Genomic DNA, 20,013 nt, shown 5'->3' on the forward strand with positions numbered 1-20,013 from the left:
TAAATGTATTTAGCAAAGGTGTATGTAAACTTTCGACTTCAACTGTATATAAATATATATTTTATAGTGCAACTGTCACGTCCTGACCAGTAAAAGGGGTTATTTGTCATTGTAGTTTGGTCAGGGCGTGGCAGGGAGGTGTTTGTTTTGTGTGTTTTGGTGTTTTTGGTTTAGATTCTATGTTTTCTATTGCTATATTTAAATCTAGTTTTCTGTTTCTATGTTGGGTTTTTGGTAGGACCTCCAATTAGAGGCAGCTGGTTGTCGTTGTCTCTAATTGGAGGCCATATTTAGTTGAGGTTTGTTTCACTTGTGTTTTGTGGGTGGTTATTTTCTGTATAGCCTGTGTGCCTTAAGGAACTGTTTTTCGGCGTATGTTTATTTTTGTTTAAGTGTTATCTTTAAATAAATTAAGTATGAGCACTTTAGCCGCTGCGCCTTGGTCCTATCCTTACGACGCCCATGACAGCAACAAACAGGTAATTCAACAAACAATTTGCACATAGGTACTTAGTACTGGCATGGACAGTACCACTGACCTAACGGTATCTACACTTGTTCTACCCCGGAGTTCTAAACTGTGTTTTCCTTGCTGCTGATGATAGCTATGATATTATCTGCCTTGGCATTTTTTTCCATGCGGCGTAGAGTCTGGATCAGTGTCTCAGAGGCTGTGGTCATCCCCTCGTTCTCCACCCAGGCCCTAAGTAGGCTGGAGCACTGCTCCTGGGTGTCATTGGGATAGTTTAGCTGGTGGAATTCTATGGTGGCAATAGTCATCCCACTGCGCTCGGCCACCTGTTTCATGTCCTTCCACCCCAAGGTCTTAGCGATATCTAGGAGGTGTGGCCAGAGGTCAATACCTGAAACCAAAGAAGAGGGATTGAGGTTAATTCTTAGTTGGGAATGGCATATATGGGTCATATTAGTAAACATGGTAAACATCAGTGGTAATATTGATGATGGCATTACCCCTCAGTGGCTGGATTTCCTGCAAATAAGCAAACAAATGTTTACAAGTAAAACAAATTCACAAATTATATTTCACTCAGTAATTATAATAGTGTCATGATACACTATATATACAAAAGTATGTGGACACCCATTCAAATTAGTGGATTTGGCTATTTCAACCACACCCGTTGCCAACAGGTATAAAATCGAGCACACCACCATGCAATCTCCATAGACAAACATTGGCAGTAGAATGGCCTTGCTGAAGAGTTCAGTGACATTCAACGTGGAACCGTCATAGGATTCCAACAAGTCAGTTCGTAAAATTGTTGCCCTGCTAGAGCTGCCCCGGTCAACTGTAAGTGCTGTTATTGTGAAGTGGAAACGTCTAGGCGCAACAAGGGCTCAGCTGCAAAGTGGTAGGCCACACAAGCTCACAGAATGGGACCGGCGAGTGCTGAAGCATGTAAAAAATAATTTGTCCTCGGTTGCAACACTCACTACCGAGTTCCAAACTGCCTCTGGAAACAACGTCGGCACAAGAACTGTTCGTCGAGATGTTAATGAAATGGGTTTCCATGGCAAAGGAGCCGCACACAAGCCTAAGATACCATGTGCAATGCCAAGTGTCCATTGGACTCTGGAGCAGTGGGAACTCGTTCTCTGGAGTGATGAATCATGCTTCACCATCTGGCAGTCTGACGGACGAATCTGGGTTTGGCGAAGGTCAGGTGAACGCTACCTTCCCCAACGCATAGTGCCAAATGTAAAGTTTGGTGGAGGAATAAATGGTCCGGGCTGTTTTTCATGGTTCAGTCTTGGCCCCTTAGTTCCAGTGAAGGGAAATCTAAACGCTACAGCATACAATGACATTCTAGACAATTCTGTGCTTCCAACTTTGTGGCAAAAGTTTGAGGAAGGCCCTTTTCTGTTTTAGCATGAAAATGCCTCCGTGCACAAAGCGAGGTCTATACAGAAATGGTTTGTCGAGATCGGTGTGGAAGAACTTGCCTTGCCTGCACAGAGCCCTGACCTCAACCCGATCTAACATTTTTGGGCTGAATTGGAACGCAGACTGCGAGCCAGGCCTAATTGCCCGACCTCACTAATGCTCTTGTGGCTGAACGGAAGCAAGTCCCCGCAGCTAAGTTCCAAAATTTAGCAGAAAGCCTTCCCAGAAGAGCGACCAACTCCATATTAATGTCCATGATTTTGGAATGAATGTTCGATGAGCAGATGTCCACATACTTTTGGTCATGTAGTGTATGTGCTATATTAATGTTACAGAACTAGAGATGCATGGGTGTGTTTTAAGCAGTGGTTTTGGTCAAGGACAGGGTGGAGTAGGTTAACCTATTGAAGATAATTACCATAGCTACCTCTGAACTCCGGTTGGCCATTTTGGTCAAACCACCATTTTGCCCCAGCTTTTTCCCTAACGAAACAAAAACAGACATTTTTAAAAATGTTTCAAGGGTGAAAACATAATTTTGATTATTTTGGACAGGGAGCTTTCCAACAAAAAACAGACTTCCGCTCTCTCCAACTGCTTTACTAACTAAAATGATAGAACAACCTATTGTGCCCCCTTCTGGTGGTTTAGCATAGCCTACAGCTGTCTGAATGACCCAAATGCTTACCAAAACAACATTTATTATTTCGCCTCAGGCAGCAAAAAATAAGACAAACTGCAAAAACCATAACTGAGCCAAGTACTGCTGCATGACTTCTTCCTCCTGAAATGAAAAATAACAGCCATATTTTCAAATAAAAACAGACTTATTATAATCACACTATAAGCGAAACCACATCTTTGTAATGCATTCAAATGTTATGGTTTTGCACAATCCCCAAACCTCCTTGTTTTTGGTCGTCATGGCATATGGTGTTGTTGGTGGTGGTACAGGCAACCTTGGTACCTTCATCCCCACATCTTGAAGATAAATTAAAAGATTTGATGCAGGTTGATATCTCTCTAGTCTATATAATAATAATAATAGGCCTACAACGGATTTAACAATGTGTTATAAAGGTAGACCCAGCGATATGATGCAGAAAGTTAAACAACATAGTGGGTCAATTTCCGCATCAAGTAATAGTGTTGAAGCTTGAGGCACAACTTCTATGCTGTTTTGGTCCCGTGGCTACCACACTTTAACAGCGTGAAGCGAACCCATGTAAATGCGCAGATACTGTGTGACTGTGGGAAAGCAAAGTCTTGCATCTCACTCATCTCAATATCTGCGGCGCTACTCGTGGCAACGTCATTTCGCTGAGTCTACCTTTAACATTTACAAACAATAAACCAAATCAATGTTTCATTTGATTATTTGGTTAAACTACAGTATTCTGGACTTACATGGTACACGGGTAGCAGGCCCTGCAGTGCACCTTCCCCTTGTCACAGTAGTGGCCCTGCTGGCATCGACACACTGTGTCCCTGAAGGTGGTACATTTGTCCTCCACCTCCAGATTGGCTGCGGAGGACAACCACCCCAATGACAGTACGTTTGAAACCTCACTTGCTACAGTAAATAGGACTTATTTTAGGGTGTTAGTTCCACCTGGTGTGTGTGTGTGTGTGTGTGTGTATGTATGCCTACCTTTAGGGTTGCAAGATGTGCAGGGCTCACAAGAGTCCAGGAAGTTGGGGTAACTGTTGTAGGTTCTTCCTGGCTCACAGTGAATACAGGTCCCATAGTCTAAGTTCATACTACAGTGGCTGTCCAGATGATAGCCTGTACACACAGAGTACCAAGACGCAGTCAGAGGGAAAGACATAGTAGCATACAATCATTTTATTCATGCAATTTACAGTTGACTGGGACAGTGCATATTAATTAGTGAACATTTCAGTTCTCATGCCAAAGTAAATGTTCTTGAGCCATTATTATGGTATTGTGCTGTCATGGTGGGGACCAGAAAAAAGCTCACGTTCAATACAGATAATATTAAACATTGTAGATGCTTACCAGCAGAACAGAGACAGCATGTCTTGTCTTCATGCTGGTAAGTGCCATCTTGACAACTCTGCCTTTTGATGCGCAATTTGATGGTTATGTCTTGGGAACTCGGCTCTGCTTTGGAAGTTGTAGCTGAACGAACTATACACTGTTAAATGCCATGACATTATTGCGTGTTATTAAAACAGACAGTAAGTAGGCAGTTACAGTAGGCACACTGTGTGTGTGTGTGTGTGTGAAAAGAGAGAGAAAGCAAGTGAGAAATAGCGAGCGGGGTATTAGTGATTTAAGTATGCTTGGAAGGTCAATAATGATCATTAAGAAAAAAACATTCCTATGCGTGTCAACCCACTAGACACAAACTGGTTGAATTAACATGGTTTCAACGTCATTTGTCAATGTGTTGTGATGTGGGATCTACGTAGATAATACAGTTAAGTTTTGAAAAAAGTAATCTACAGTTGTGTTGAGGGTGACATTTCAACCTCAGGATTATGTCATCATGGTCACCAATTTTCAACATAGGAAAAACCTTGTATCAAATATGTTGAATTTGTACCTTTTGAAACATCAGATATTCAACGATATATCCACTATCTGGAATTTTTTTTGGGCTGATCTTCACCTGCTACTGGAGAATTGATCTATATACTGTACAGCTATCCATTTGGTCTCCCATCCAGGTTTTTAACCAAGCCCAACCCTGCTTAGCTTTGATATGCACTCAAGTGTACAAAACATTTTGAACACCTTCCTAATATTATGTTGCACCCCCTTTTGCCCTCAGAACAGCCTCGATTCATCAGGGCATGGACTTTACAAGGTGTCGAAAGAATTCCACAGCAATGCTGGCCAATGTTGATTCCAATACTTCCCACAGTTGTGTCAAGTTGGCTGGATGTCCTTTGGGTGTTGGACCATTCTTGATACACACGGGAAACTGTTGAGCATGGAAAAACACACCATCGTCTCAGTTCTTGACACACTCAAGCTGGGGTGCCTGGAACCATACTTACAGTAAGTGTTAGGTCTCTCTTTATGTAGTGTTGTCTCTCGTCGTGATTTATATTTTATTTTTGTATTTTTAATCCCAGCCCCCATCCCCGTAGGAGGCCTTTTGCCTGTTGGTAGGCCGTCATTGTAAATAATAATTTGTTCTTAATTAACGGACTTGCCTAGTTAAATAAAGATTAAATAAAAATGTATTAATAATCCCCAGTTGTTTAGTTAATTTTCATTCCAATCTCCTTTGCATTAGCGTAGCCTCTCCTGTAGCCTGTCAACTATGTGTGTCTATCCCTGTTCTCTCCTCTTTGCATAGGCCACACAAACGCTTCACACCGCGTGGCCGCTGCCACTCTAACGTGGTGGTCCCAGCGCGCACGACCCACGTGGAGTTCCAGGCCCCCGGCAGCCTCTGGAACTGCCGGTCTGCGGCCAACAAGGCAGAGTTCATCTCAAGGCAGTGTCCCTTGACTTCTTGGCGCTGACGGAAACATGGATTACCACAGAAAACACTGCTACTCCTACTGCTCTCTCCTCGTCTGACCACGTGTTCTCGCATACCCCGAGAGCATCTGGTCAGCGGGGTGGTGGCACTGGAATCCTCATCTCTCCCAAGTGGACATTCTCTCTTTCTCCCCTGACCCATCTGTCTATCTTCTCCTTTGAATTCCATGCTGTCACAGTCACCAGCCCATTCAAGCTTAACATCCTTATCATTTATCGCCCTCCAGGTTCCCTTGGAGAGTTCATCAATGAGCTTGATGCCTTGATAAGTTCCTTTCCTGAGGATGGCTCACCCCTCACAGTTCTGGGTGACTTTAACCTCCCTACGTCTACCTTTGACTCATTTCTCTCTGCCTCCTTCTTTCCACTCCTCACCTCTTTTGACCTCACCCTCTCACCGTCCCCCCCTACTCACAAGGCAGGCAATACGCTTGACCTCATCTTTACTAGATGCTGTTCTATCTATGACCCTATCCCCTCCTCTCTTCTCCAGACCATTTCCGGAGACCTTCTCCCCTACCTCGCTCATCAACTCATCCTTGACCGCTGGCTACGTCCCTTCTGTCTTCAAGAGAGCGAGAGTTGCACCCCTTCTCAAAAAACCTACACTCGATCCCTCCGATGTCAACAACTACAGACCAGTATCCCTTCTTTCTTTTCTCTCCAACTCTTGAGCATGCCGTCCTTGGCCAGCTCTCTTGCTATCTCTTTCAGAATGACCTTCTTGATCCAAATCAGTCAGGTTTCAAGACTGGTCATTCAACTGAGACTGCTCTTCTCTGTGTCAGGGAGGCTCTCTGCACTGCTAAAGCTAACTCTCTCTCCTCTGCTCTCATCCTTCCAGACCTATCTGCTGCCTTTGATACTGTGAACCATCAGATCCTCCTCTCCACCCTCTCCGAGTTGGGCATCTCCGGCACGGCTCACTCTTGGATTGCGTCCTACCTGACAGGTCGCTCCTACCAGGTGGCGTGGCAAAAATCCGTCTCCGCACCACGTGCTGTCACCACTGGTGTGGGGCTCAGTTCTAGGCCCTCTCCTATTCTCGCTATACACCAAGTCACTTGGCTCTGTCATATCCTCACATGGTCTCTCCTATCATTGCTACGCAGACGACACACAATTAATCTTCTCCTTTCCCCCTTCTGATAACCAGGTGGCGAATCGCATCTCTGCATGTCTGGCAGACATATCAGTGTGGATGACGGATCACCACCTCAAGCTGAACCTCGGCAAGACGGAGCTGCTCTTCCTCCCGGGGAAGGACTGCCCATTCCATGATCTCGCCATCACGGTTGACAACTCCATTGTGTCCTCCTCCCAGAGTGCTAAGAGCCTTGGCGTGACCCTGGACAACACCCTGTCGTTCTCCACTAACATCATGGCGGTGACCCGATCCTGTAGGTTCATGCTCTACAACATTCGCAGAGTACGACCCTGCCTCACACAGGAAGCGGCGCAGGTCCTAATCCAGGCACTTGTCATCTCCCGTCTGGATTACTGCAACTCGCTGCTGGCGGGGCTCCCTGCCTGTGCCATTAAACCCTTACAACACATCCAGAACGCCGCAGCCCGTCTAGTGTTCAACCTCCCCAAGTTCTCTCACGTCACCCCGCTCCTCCGCACACTCCACTGGCTTCCAGTTGAAGCTCGCATTTGCCTACGGAGCTGTGAGGGGAACGGCACCTCCGTACCTTCAGGCTCTGATCAGTCCCTACACCCAAAGAAGGGCACTGCGTTCATCCACCTCTGGCCTGCTCGCCTCCCTACCTCTGCGGAAGAACAGTTCCCGCTCAGCCCAGTCAAAACTGTTCGCTGCTCTGGCACCCCAATGGTGGAACAAGCTCCCTCACGACGCCAGGACAGCGGAGTCAATCACCACCTTCCGGAGACACCTGAAACCCCACCTCTTTAAGGAATACCTGGGATAGGATAAAGTAATCCTTCTACCCCCCCCCCCCCCAAAAAAAAAGATATAGATGTACTATTGTAAAGTGGTTGTTCCACTGGATATCATAAGGTGAATGCACCAATTTGTAAGTCGCTCTGGATAAGAGCGTCTGCTAAATGATGTAAATGTATAATTAAAGTGCATTCATCTTAATATAGCTAGGTGAGACAACCACATATCAGTCAAATATTCAGGATACAAACATTCCATTCCAGCTGAACAATGGATATATAGCGTTTTGCAAAAACAACACATTTTCATACACATCTAAAATCTATGCCAACAGTAATATTTTAAACACACGTGAAGCAATCAATTCTGATGAAAAAACACAAACCTTAACCCGGACGACGCTGGGCCAATTGTGCGCAGCCCTATGGGACTTTCAATCACGGCTGGTTGTGATACAGCCTTTAATCTTCAAGTTGTTAATTAATATGTTGGTTTCAGGTCTCCATCTCAACCAAAAATGTAAAGATAAATTTATAGGACTGAATCTAGGACTGAATCTAATTTTATCTAAAGTGCATTTAAAGTTTGCTTTGATGTAATTTAGTCCTTTTCTTTAACATACATTTTTGGATGAAATGGAAGTGTGAATCCAAGATATCAATTATTAATTTGTAGACAAACTGGAATCAAAGCCAGACTAAGTCTGTGGCACAAAATACTCATCTCCTTCAAATGTAGATATTTCAACCAAACACAATTCAAGATCACTTTTGCAATACATTAATTAGCCTTAACTTATCTTACAAACTAATGCAACAGCATTTATTCAACCTTAAAATGAGTAACATCCAACTGTTGAGTGTGAAAAATCCAGTGGTGTTGCAGTTCTTGACACAAACCAGTGCGCCTTGCACATACTATCATACCCCGTTCAACAGCTCTTAAATCCTTTCTTATTTACAATGATGGCCTACACCGGCCAAACCCGGACGATGCTGGGCCAATTGTGTGCCTCCCTATGGGACATCCAATCATGGCAGTTTGTGATACAGCCTGGATTCGAACCAGGATGTCTGTAGTGACGCCTCAAACACTGAGACGCAGTGCCTTAGACCGCTAAGCCACTCAGGAGCCACAATACATGTCTCAAGGCTTAAAAATCCTTCTTTAACTATCTTCTCTCCTTCATCTACACTGATTGAAGTGGATTTAACAGGTGACATCAATAAGGGATCATAGCTTTCATCTGGATTCACCTGGTAAGTCTGTCATGGAAAGAGCAGGTGTTCTTAATGTTTTGTATACTCAGTGTATATGACATTCCAACTTGAACTTTGTTGTGCTTTTTAAATGGCTGAAAGCGATGTCGATGACACCTAAATTATTGTTTATCTATTGGAATTTGGTTGTGCTTTTAGGTGGTTGAAAGTATAGTGATAACATCTTGGGAATTCAACACAGTTCTGGATGTATTTTAGGTGGGTGAATAAAGGTTGAAATCTCATTGATCAACGTCTCAAAGAAATATTACCCACATTTCCAGTGGTGTGCCCAGTGGTAAGTCCCAAGAAGTAATAAAAAAATAAATTTAAAAAATACACATCGAAAGTGAAACTAACGTTACGTGTCTTCAGCACAGATTAGTGAAGAAATTTGACTAGGCTAGACTTTACGAAGTTATAAAGATACATTTATCTTACAGTGGCAATTATGTTAGTTGACAATTAAAGATGTCTTAAATATATGATATATATCAGACTATTGATACATCGTGTTTTGTAGACGTGTAATAAGCCATCTATTTCATTGACGCAAGATCACGGCGTAGTGACTTGAGTTGGATGGGAGTAGGTTTAGTTAGTTTAGTCTGACAATAATAAAGTGTCAGTTTACCCAATACAATGTATGTCAACGATAAGATGTTGATAGTCAACTCACCAAAATGCACAGGACACATAGAAACGTATATTTGTTCATCTTCCACATTGACGCCACCAAGAAGAAACGTCTGCGCCCTCTGTATGGTGGTTGCAAATGTTCGTTAGTTTTAGTTTTGAAGGAAGTAGACACCCACAATGACACCCAGTCTCTCATTAATGATGTACAATTTAGCACAATGTTTTTATGTACTAACGAAATCCAAATGTATGCTTGACTATTGAAAAGGCTTATCATCTCATGAGATGCACACAATGAGTTGTAGTAGGAATGTACAGTACCTTCAGAAAGTATTCACACCCCTTGACTTTTTCAACATTTTGTTGTGTTACAGCCTGAATTTAAAATTGATTAAATTTAGATTTTTTTTTTTGACACTGGCCTACACAAGGTCTGTGGCTCAGTTGGTAGAGCATGGTGTTTGCCACGCCAGCATGGTGTGTGCAACGCCAGGGTTGTGGGTTCGATTCCCACGGGGGGCCAGTACCAAAAAAAGAAAAGTATGTATTCACTACTGTAAGTCGCTCTGGATAAGAGCGTTTGCTAAATGACTAAAATCTAACAAGGTCAAAGTGGAATTATGTTTTTCTAAATATTTACAAATGAATTGAAAATGAAAAGCTGAAATGTCTTGCGTCAATAAGGATTCAACCCCTTTGTTATGGTAAGCCTAAATAAGTTCAGAAGTAAACCTTTGCTTAACAAGACACATAATAAATTGCATGGACTCACTCTGTGGGCAATAATTTGTGTTTAACAAGATTTTTGAATGACTACCTCATCTCAGTACCCCAGACATACAATTAAGGACCTGTAAGGTCCCTCTGTCGAGCACTGAATTTCAAACACAGATTCAACCACAAAGACCATTGGTTGATGGGTAAAAAATAAAAAGCAGGCACTGAATATCCCTTTGAGCATGGTGAAGTTATTAATGACACTGGATGGTGTATCAATACACCTAATCACCACAAATATACAGGCGTCCTTCCTAACGCAGTTGCCAGAGAGGAAGGAAATCACTCAGGAATTTCACCATGAGGCCAATGGTGACTTTAAAACAGTTAGACTTGAATGGTTGTGATAGGAGAGAACTAATAATGGATCAACAACATTGCAGTTACTCCACAATACTAACCTAATGTGACAAAGCAATTAACTTTTTATCCTGACTACAAAGTGTTATGTTTGGGCAGTGGCGGTTGTAGACCATTTCAACTGGGGGGGCCAAGGTGGGGCCTGTTGTACTGTTAGAGGGGCCAGTTACATTATACGTTATTGTTGTCATATCGTTTTCTTCACTGTTGCCACTGTCTAATAACGGATGTAAAAACAGAACGATAGCAAAAATTAGTTATGTAAAACGTATTTCATACTCCATTTAGGGGTCCACAAGGGGGTCCAAAATTGTTGTCACAGGGGCACTGCAGGGGTGTGAATACTTATGTAAATGAGATATTTCTGTATTTTGTTTTCAATACGTTTGCAAACATTTCTAAAAACATGTTTTCACCTTGTCATTATGGGGTATTGTGTGTAGATGGGTGAGAGAAAAAAATATATACATTTAATACATTATGAATTCAGGCTGTATGAAAGAAGTCAAGAGGTATAACTACTTTCTGAAGGCATAGTTTATCTCTGCATGTACCACTAGAGGGAGTGAGTGGCCTTAGCGCGGGAAGGACTGGGTAGCTCCTCTCTTTACTTATTTTCAGGGGTCCGTTACTGCAGCGAACCGTCAGGACACCAAGTCCCAAGGCAGATTCGATAGTTTCACATCATACTATCAAGCTCTCTTCCTACCATGCTGTGCAATAGAGATCATTGGTTGGTAATCCTCAAAAACAGTAAGGTGATCCTCAAACTGCCAGTCAGTGTGTTAGCTACAGTCACCAATGTTCACACTACATTTCATTAAGACACTCCTCAGTGACTTATACGGCCGCGAGGTTTTCTTCTATTCAGGTGGACAGGAAAACCTTCTGGCCATAAATACTTTTCCCGAATGCACAGTAGCTAAACATGGATTTACATTTATGATTTTTTTTTATTTATAAAGGCTGCCACTCCCCCTAGAAGGCAAATCTGGGGTGGCTCCATATCTATATTTTTTAAGGGTACATTCATCTACCCTCTGTGCCAAATTTGATCACAGTTAACTATTGAGACCACATTTTCATTTTAGGCGCTCACCACTAGAATACAAAAGAGTGATTATTTTTCCATCCTCCATTTTATCACATAAATCGTGGTTAATTGTGTTTTTTGTCTGTGACTAGTTGCTTGACAATGTCCTAAAATTTCGTGATAAAAAATATGGTTTAGAAATTATTTTTTGAACCCATTGGGGTTAAAATGTACCCCTGTTTGCACTTTTAGGGTTAAAGGTTGACGCAATCCAGAGCTCCCTACAGACCAACAGTCTGCATACTACACTTTATGGAGTAATCCCTACCGGTGATGCACAGCAGCGACTGTCACATCACTCAGTTACCACACATCTCTATCAGACACATACAGTATGCTTGTACATTTATTGTAGCCATGACTCTAAATCACTATATCACATGCTATCACAGTGGAGATGTGAGGACCGATTGTTACAATTTTAATTGTATAGGCCGGTAGTGATTTTTTTGGTGTGATATTTTTATGATTGTATACTGAAAATAAAATAGTCTTATACTATATTTATGATCCAGTTGTAGGTTGGTACATTAGTTAAACGCTTGCTGTTACGTGTTACTCCTGTGATGCCTTTTAAATAAAAAACAACGGAGCTACTGGTATCACCCCCTACATGTTATCACCCCTGCCATTCTAATAGCTTATTGACATTTTTGGGAGAGGGAAAGTAGAGAGAGCAAGAGAGAGTGGTCAGAGCAGACCCGGCACCAGGATAAAGTGACTAAGGGGGCAGCTAAAATCGGCGAGGGGGCACAATTTTGGGGGGTTCTTGCATTGGAATTATATTGAATTCTACTTATATGACGCTACACCATAATAAACATAAAGTTCAAATGCTGAGACTCCAAGACCATTGAGTGCTTTTAAAGTGGCATGTTGGCGCAAAATCTGTAAACCATCTCCGCTGTATCAGCACAATGGACAGCGGCCTACACTGTAAAGCAAGGACTATTTGGCAACGAATATAGGCTACAAGATAGATAGGCTGTTTGTAATTGGTGAATTACCCTATGTGAATGCAGCCGAATACAACTTGTTTTTCTTACCATAGTGCAGTGCATTTCAAATGCTCCTTTCTTTATGCGTACCTAGCGGATCCTTTGTTTCTACCAATAGCATGCTTCCAGTTAGAATACATGCCTCGGGTCAAGGCCTTGTCTGAGTTAGCATTAGACCTAATACAGAACTTTTGACATGGGAACCAAAATGTTGCATCTGCAGTAACCTAGTATTCCAGCCACTCTGCCTATGAACCAGTTGCTATTAATTATCAGGAACAGTCGGGGGTGGAGGGGGCTGTGAAGCCATTATCCTGGCGGCACTTGTGGAATGTGGGGGGCTCTTCACACAGAGCTAGCTGGAGCTCGGCAGCTTCAGTGCTGCTGGGCTTGGCGGCGGCCTCTGTGGTTTCATTTCTGATATCCATAATTACAGTGGCAGATTAGCTGGTTAGAGCTAAATAGGCTAATAACACTAATGCCTTTTAAAGCTAGCTAAGAAGCTAACTAAACTCTGTAGTGGTGTGGCGTGATGCAGAGTTCAGTGAAGCAGCTTCAACTGTAAACTTGACCCCGTCCTTATAAATCAAATCAGATATTACAGGCGGAGGCGTATCTCTTTATTCACGTAGCTTACCACGTTATTCCCAAAGACTACCACAAATGAGCAGAATTTTTTTACGCTTTTTATGGACACCCAAAGGAGTCATACCTAACCACCCAGTGGCTTTCAATGGGCCCCCTACACACAAACACACACACACACAATCTGCGGCACGCTCTGTCCATGGTGCTGATACTGTAAGGTTCTGTATTTATTTTCTTAGTCAACCTTGTGTTCTGTGTCGTTGTGTTCTTGAACGTAGCCCTGTTTCTTTGTGTTCTTGAACGTAGCCCTGTCTTTAATTTTTGTTCATTGATTTCATCTGTGTTAGTTACTCACCTGGTCTCATCAGCTCCTTATTTAGTTCAGTTCATTCGGTTTGTGCCTTTGTGAGGTATTGTTCGTTTTGACTCCACTAAGCCTTTTCCTAGCTCGTTTGTGAGAACCAGTTATAGCCTTCAGTCCTGGTTTTGAATCACCTGCCTGTTTGCCTACCTGTGTATGACCGTTGCCTGCCTGTGACCACAATTCGTGCCTTCTGCGAAGGCGAAATAAACACCTGCCGCGCTCTGAGCGTGAATCTACACCTTTTTCTCCCTGAGTGTTCATTACAGACACAGCACAGCAGAGATACAGATTCAACGTCAACCTGTCACTCAATCAGTTGAAGTTTTTTGCTATTTTTATATAGGGACATAAAACTAAAACTGAGGTGGGATGAGTTTCAACTTAGGGGGCTAATCCCCCTTTTGCACCCTCGTGGAACCAGGCCTGGGTGAGAGGAAATCTAGTCATTCACATTGATTTTCTGTGAGTCCTATTCAGATAGATAGGGCAGGAGGGAGTGGGAAAGGCTATTTGTGGAAATAGTATGATGTGTGGGATCACTGAAAGGATACTGAAATAGTGGATATTCCAAGAGTGGTCAGTCAGGTTTGAAATAGAGAGTAGACATGATAAGTGCACAGCTGGGACGGGACTCATTACTGTTATAAGTCTGGGGACTGTGCTCAGACCTCTGGATTACTTTATATTCAGCCGTTAATTACGGTACTAGTTTGATGGCCAGCAGTGGATACGACACTGCTTGTAACACTGGGAGTCTCCATCAGCATCAAAGGGACATTATAGTGAACCAGAAAAGTGGTAGAATCTTCAATTCTTCTCATAGTAATAGTATTGAAAGAATGGACACTGAAGTCGTGGCTGATTGAATGCCTCTGGTTTGGGGTTGCCCATAAAGCTATGATCTAAGATCAGCTAGCTATACAATCATCTAGGTATGTTGCAGTGAATTGTTTCAATGTAACCTGGTATGTTAAAAAAAAATTACAAACAATGTTTAAAAAACAATTCCCTCAACTATTTGTTTGATCTCTGCCAAGTGGAGTCAACTAGGACTTTAGCCTTTCTACGAAAAGACCTCATGTTAATTTTTATCTTAAAAGAAAAGTATTTTTGGCTGGAGAACAAGAACTTCCTTGAAGCAGACCTCCTGTGGGATTTGGTTTGTTTTTCCAAGTGTATCAAATTTCAGCGCTTTGTAGACTCACTGATTCTTGGAAGTCCCGACTTAGCTTTGTGCTAGCCTACAACTTCTGTTCTTATGGCTCTTCAAAACTGAAATATAGACCTATACAGCTGATTAACATGTTTAGTCACATATCTCTATAGACATTTCTGTAAGGAAAAATGTGTCATATTTTCAAGCAGTCACACATATTATGTCTTTGGCAGTTCACAACAGATGTATGTCTGATGGAGAAGGACATTACATATTGAAATAGCTCAGTAAAATGTTCAACATGAATCGTTCACATTTTCTTAATTAGCTTATTTTTATGTAGTCAATTGACAGTGACATCATGAATACTAGACAAGGTCAGATGAATGGTATGTGTTCTGTAGGTGTCTGGTATTGCATCAGGGAGTGATGTAGCTAATGTTTATCTTCACCCAGGACTGTAAATATCACACCAGTCTGACTGTTTAATCCTATCGATTGATATATTAAATACTTTGAGTGGATGTTTGCATGTTTGAGCTTGACGGGCAAGTAGCACCTTATCAGATGCTTAAAGCCTTTAAGCAAAGCTGTGTGTGTGTGTGTGTGTGTGTGTGTGTGTGTGTGTGTGTGTGTGTGTGTGTGTGCGCGTGTGTGCGTGCGTGCGTGCGTGCGTGCCTGCGTTAGCCAGTACATATTCACCCTGAACGCTGACCTTTAGCTAGGCCTATAGCCTACACACAGACACATCATTTGGTTAGTACTTTACTTCTGTTGAAAAGTAACAGCAGTTGAAGATTCTAAAACTGTACTTTGACCCCTAATTTACCACTATGGTTGGGGATTTTGCCTCGGTGGGCCGTGAGGCTTTCAAACCAGACAATACCTCTCATTTATTCAAGCCAAATGGATGACAGAATTAGTTCAACACAGTCGTTCATTTAATTTCTTGGAGGAGATTCCCCTGAATGAGCGCTGAATGTTTCTCATCAAATTTTGAAAGCGTGAAGTCTAGCCAGTCTGTGTTCCCGTAACAGTCTTCTTGGGTGAATAGTAGATTTGGTTTCCAAGCCTCAGCAGAATGGTTTTTTTTCTTCTCGTACTAGCTTTGCTATTCCACAGAGATGGAAAAAGCAGTGTTGTGTTTTGTTGTGTGGAGGATGCCGCTGGAAGCGAGTGTGTAGCGAAGTGTCCCTTCAGAGAGTGAGTGGAGTAAGAGCACACTGGTAATAGATCTGCTTGCAGGGGGTACGAGTATGTTAACAAGTCATTTTTTACAGTAGTGAAATTCAAAGACTGTTATTATTATTCAATGGTAGCAAATTTGTTTAAACTGTTACTGTTCTAAAACTGGTAAAGTTGTAAAAGTGACTTGTTGTAAAAGTATGTCAGACAACAGGGTTTTCGTAGCTGTTGAATTATTTCCATTCCAAATGGACTAATCAGGTAGACTGCTCAGTGTTTTGACCTGAGCTTAGGTTGTCATTATTCAATGTTCACTTCATTAAAGTTTTACATTTTAGTCATTTAGCAGAAGCTCTTATCCATATCGACTTACATCTTAAGGTGGCTAGGTAAGACAACTGCATATCACAGTCATAGTAAGTAAAAAAAAAATTTACAAAAGAATTATAACACAGCTGTCAGCAAAGTCAGTGCTAGAAAGAAAATACAAGTGCAAGTGTTAGTTCAAGAAAGGCAAGTAAAGACAAACCATCCATTTTTTTAAATCTAGTAAAAAAAAAAGTTTTGGAAGGGATTCACGTCTCCCTTTGGAGACAGTCTTAATTCACACTGTCTAAACTTCAAAGTGTTGTTGCTTTCAGCCCAGTGACCCTGACCTCTGAGCTTTGACCTGGTACCACAGCAGCCTAGCACTCATGAACTTTGACCTTTTAAAGTTGGAAACATTTGGTTACTAATCTAACTAAATGTGGCCCACAAGACGTTAGCAGTCAGCGTGATTACAGGGTGAGAGAGGATGTGACCACTGTAAGTGTGTAAGCAGACCGTTTTAGAGGGCATGTGACTCATAGACTGTTGCCACTGTTTGCCTGCTTTGCACCCCTTCCCGCCTGATGCCTTCGCACGTACAGGGGACAGTGGAGGTGTAGGTTGCCCAGAGAGCTGATGTTGTACAGCACATAGAACAGGAAAAGAGACATGCTGCTCCATGACCACAGGATGTGACCTCAGAGCTGATGATGAGGAACTCAGGGGCAAGCAGAGTGTTGAGTGGATTTTGAGTACTTTATATGCTGAAACACACACACACACACACACACACACACACACACACACACACACACACACACACACACACACACACACACACACACACACATGGAGCGCACACACACATGCATACTTTCTCTCTCTCTCCCTCACACACAAAACACACACACACACAAAACCTACAGAAGTAAATCTGCAAAGCTGGCTCTAGACGGTATGTCTGTACAGAGAGATTTCCCTGCCCCGTTTTTAGTGGTCGGCCTAATTAAAGCTGAGTGTATCTGTGTGTCTGTACACTGCTGAGGGATTTGACTGGGAACATTCAGCCAGACAGTGTCTGGAGGGAAAGACAATGGAGAAAGGAGAGTGAATAATATGCCTTGTTACAACCGGCTGTGCCGAGTGAGGCTCTGACTGCCATGGAGAATGACAGGAATAATCCCAGCTGAAAATCCCATAGAGATAGATTTATCGGGAGTAGTGGTATCTGAGAAATCCGGTTAGGGACTTAATGCAAACAGAACAGAGGCAGAATGAGCTAAGCCAGTGTGCCTGCAGCTGCACAGACCTCTAGTCAACTTGTCAACTCCTCACCCCCTGTCCCTGTCATGTCATCACACTGTCCTCAACCTGTCCTCTTCCTGTCCTCATGCTCCTTAAACTCTCTACTTGCACAGGTGTTGTATAGGACATGTGAGCTAGCTAGCTGGTGATGCTGAAATCTGAAGTAGTCTCTCCACTAGCCTACTCAAGGCCATGGTCCAGCCATGGTCCAGTTTATTAGGTACACCCATTTAGTACTGGGTCGGACCCCCCTTTTCCTCCAGGACAGCCTGAATTATTTGGGGCATGGCACCATTGCTCAATTGGTATCAAGGGACCTAACATTTGCCAGGAAAACATTCCCCACACCATTACACCACCACCACCAGCCTCTACCATTGACACCAGGCAGGATGGGGCCATGGACTCATGCTGCATACGCCAAATCCTGACTCTGCCATCAGCATGACACAACAGGAACCGGGATTCGTCAGACCATTTGCCATTCTCCTTCGACCATTGAGCTGTTTTCGCCCACAGGACTGCCACTGACTGGATGTTTTTTGTTTGTCGCACCATTCTCAGTAAATCCTAGATCATGTAATGCGTGAAAAGCCCAGGAAGCCGGCCATTTCTGAGATACTGGAACCGGCACGCCTGGCACCAACGATCATACCATGCTCAAAGTCGCTTAGGTCACTCGTTTTGCCCATTCTAATGTTCTAACCATTTGTTCAGAAAGAAGCCAGACACACTTCCAGATATGCATCTGGGCATATCTACAAGATTAGCCTATATACTGTAGGGAAACAATCTTAATGCAGGAAATTAAAAACATTGTCCCATGTCCCTAAACGGTGCACATCTGGCCGCTAGATAAGTTAGAGGAGGAAAATAGATTGAATTTCCCAGCTAACTTTACTGACTGTAGGATGTCTGTGTTTTCTCAAGAATAATTCTTAAAAGCATGTAATATTTATTGTAGGCCTTACTGTGACTACATGTTTATCACATGAAATTAACTTCGGATGTCAGTTCAAATGTTTTACTTCTCCCTCACTCATTCTCATTCACTCTCTTTCTCTTTCTCTTTCTCTTTCTCTCTACTTCTCTTTCTCTCTCTTTCTCTCTACTTCTCTTTCTCTCTCTTTCTCTCTCTTTCTCTCTACTTGTCACGCCCTGACCGGAGAGAGCCTTTTCTATGTCTCTATTTAGGTTGGTCAGGTTGTGATTTGGGTGGGTGGGCTTTCTATGTCCTTTTTTCTATGCTTTGTATTTCTTTGTTTTGGCCTGGTATGGCTCTCCCCAGCCTGGTGAGTCCTGTGCCTGCGCCCAGAGCCAGGCCTCCTGCAGGTCTCCCCAGCCTGGTTTATCCTGTGCCTCCTCCATGGACCAGGCCTCCAGTGGGTCTCCCCAGCCTGGGGAATCCGGCGCAGCCAGAGTCGCCCGCCTGTCCTCCGGCGCAGCCAGAGTCGCCCACCTGTCCTCCGGTGCAGCCAGAGTCGCCCGCCAGTCCGGGGCACGCGGCGAGGGACCCCGCTCTAGAGGCGCCACCAAAGTGGGGTGAGCCAGTGGTCGCCACCGCGGAGAAATGCCCACCCAGACCCTCCCCTATAGGTTCAAGTTTTGCGGCCGGAGTCCGCACCTTTGGGGGGAGGTACTGTCACGCCCTGACCTGAGAGAGCCTTTTCTATGTCTCTATTTAGGTTGGTCAGGGTGTGATTTGGGTGTGCATTCTATGTCCTTTTTTCTATGCCCTATTTTATATTTCTTTGTTTTGGCCTGGTATGGCTCTCAATCAGGGACAGCTGTACATCGTTGTCGCTGATTGGGAGTCATACTTAGGCAGCCTGTTTTCCTTTGAGGTTTGTGGGTAGTTAATTTCTGTTTAGTGTGTTAGGATACCTGACAGGACTGTTTGGCTGTCGTTTGTTTTTCTTTGTGAAGTGCCTTTCTCATCCTAAAAGGAAGATGAACAAATTCCACGCTGCACCTTGGTCCTCTTCTTCCAAAGACAGCCGTTACACTACTTCTCTTTCTCTCTCTTTCTCTCTACTTCTCTTTCTCTTGCTCACTTCTATTCACACATTAACATACACGTTCACCTTCACATTCACAGAGCAGTGCAGTGCAGCTCCACACCACTATACTTGACTATCCAAGAACATCCAAATTCCTGCTTGTAGGCTTAAGAAATGCAATCAAGACTGAGAAAACAGTTAATGATAATAATAGGAATTGAATATCTCAAATCAAGGTGAAAGACAGAGATTATAATATATTTAAGCAATAAGGGAAAGGGGGCTAAGAGCTGTTCTTACGCATGGCGCAAGGCGGAGTGCCTAGACACAGCCCTTAGCTGTGGTATATTGGCCATATATCACAAACCCCCGAGGTGCCTTATTGATATTATAAACAGGTTACCAGCGTAATTAGAGCAGTAAAAATAAATGTTTTGTCATAGCTGTGGTATACAGTCTGATATACCACGAGTGACAGCCAATCAGCATTCAGGGCTTGAACCACTCAGTTTATAATGTAGAATAACACAGTAAAAAAAACACATAATTGTGAGCATATAGAAAGCCAGTGGCTGCAAAGAGTCCTCATTTATAATTCAGAGGCGTCGTCCCAGGCAGAGATATGAGAAAGGACGCGTCTGTCTGCATTAC

The 20,013-nt window shown here is 43.1% G+C and overlaps 1 protein-coding gene across 3 annotated transcripts; it reads right to left on the reverse strand.

Annotated features, from left to right (window-relative positions):
• Window positions 1-327: 327 nt before the first annotated feature.
• LOC115193754 (tumor necrosis factor receptor superfamily member 6) lies at window positions 328-9,384 on the reverse strand. Of its 3 annotated transcripts, none has more exons than XM_029752711.1 (9): window positions 9,268-9,375; window positions 3,927-4,065; window positions 3,558-3,692; window positions 3,314-3,431; window positions 2,811-2,887; window positions 2,595-2,690; window positions 2,334-2,389; window positions 973-991; window positions 328-863 (listed from the first exon to the last, which is right to left on the reverse strand). In XM_029752711.1, the coding sequence occupies exons 1-9, from the start codon at window positions 9,313-9,315 to the stop codon at window positions 574-576; spliced, it is 978 nt and encodes a 325-aa protein (XP_029608571.1). In that variant the 5' UTR covers window positions 9,316-9,375; the 3' UTR covers window positions 328-573. The 3 variants fall into 3 exon arrangements, with proteins under 3 accessions (XP_029608571.1, XP_029608570.1, XP_029608572.1); XM_029752710.1 differs by having other exon boundaries at window positions 2,325-2,389; XM_029752712.1 differs by lacking the exon at window positions 3,927-4,065 and having other exon boundaries at window positions 2,325-2,389; window positions 9,268-9,384.
• Between the last annotated feature and the right edge of the window lie 10,629 nt (window positions 9,385-20,013).

Source organism: Salmo trutta, chromosome 5 (genome assembly GCF_901001165.1).
Source record: "Salmo trutta chromosome 5, fSalTru1.1, whole genome shotgun sequence".
In the NCBI taxonomy this organism is placed as follows: Eukaryota; Metazoa; Chordata; class Actinopteri; order Salmoniformes; family Salmonidae; genus Salmo; species Salmo trutta.

Excerpts from the sequence above, each read along its gene's own strand:
- LOC115193754 (XM_029752710.1), bottom strand. The coding sequence starts at position 9,315 with ATGTGGAAGATGAACAAATATACGTTTCTATGTGTCCTGTGCATTTTG. Across the intron at positions 3,432-3,557 it reads CACATCTTGCAACCCTAAAG|CCAATCTGGAGGTGGAGGAC; the intron begins GTAGGCATACAT and ends TGTCCTCCGCAG. Across the intron at positions 2,888-3,313 it reads GCCTGCTACCCGTGTACCAT|ATGTGGGGATGAAGGTACCA; the intron begins GTAAGTCCAGAA and ends TTTATCTTCAAG.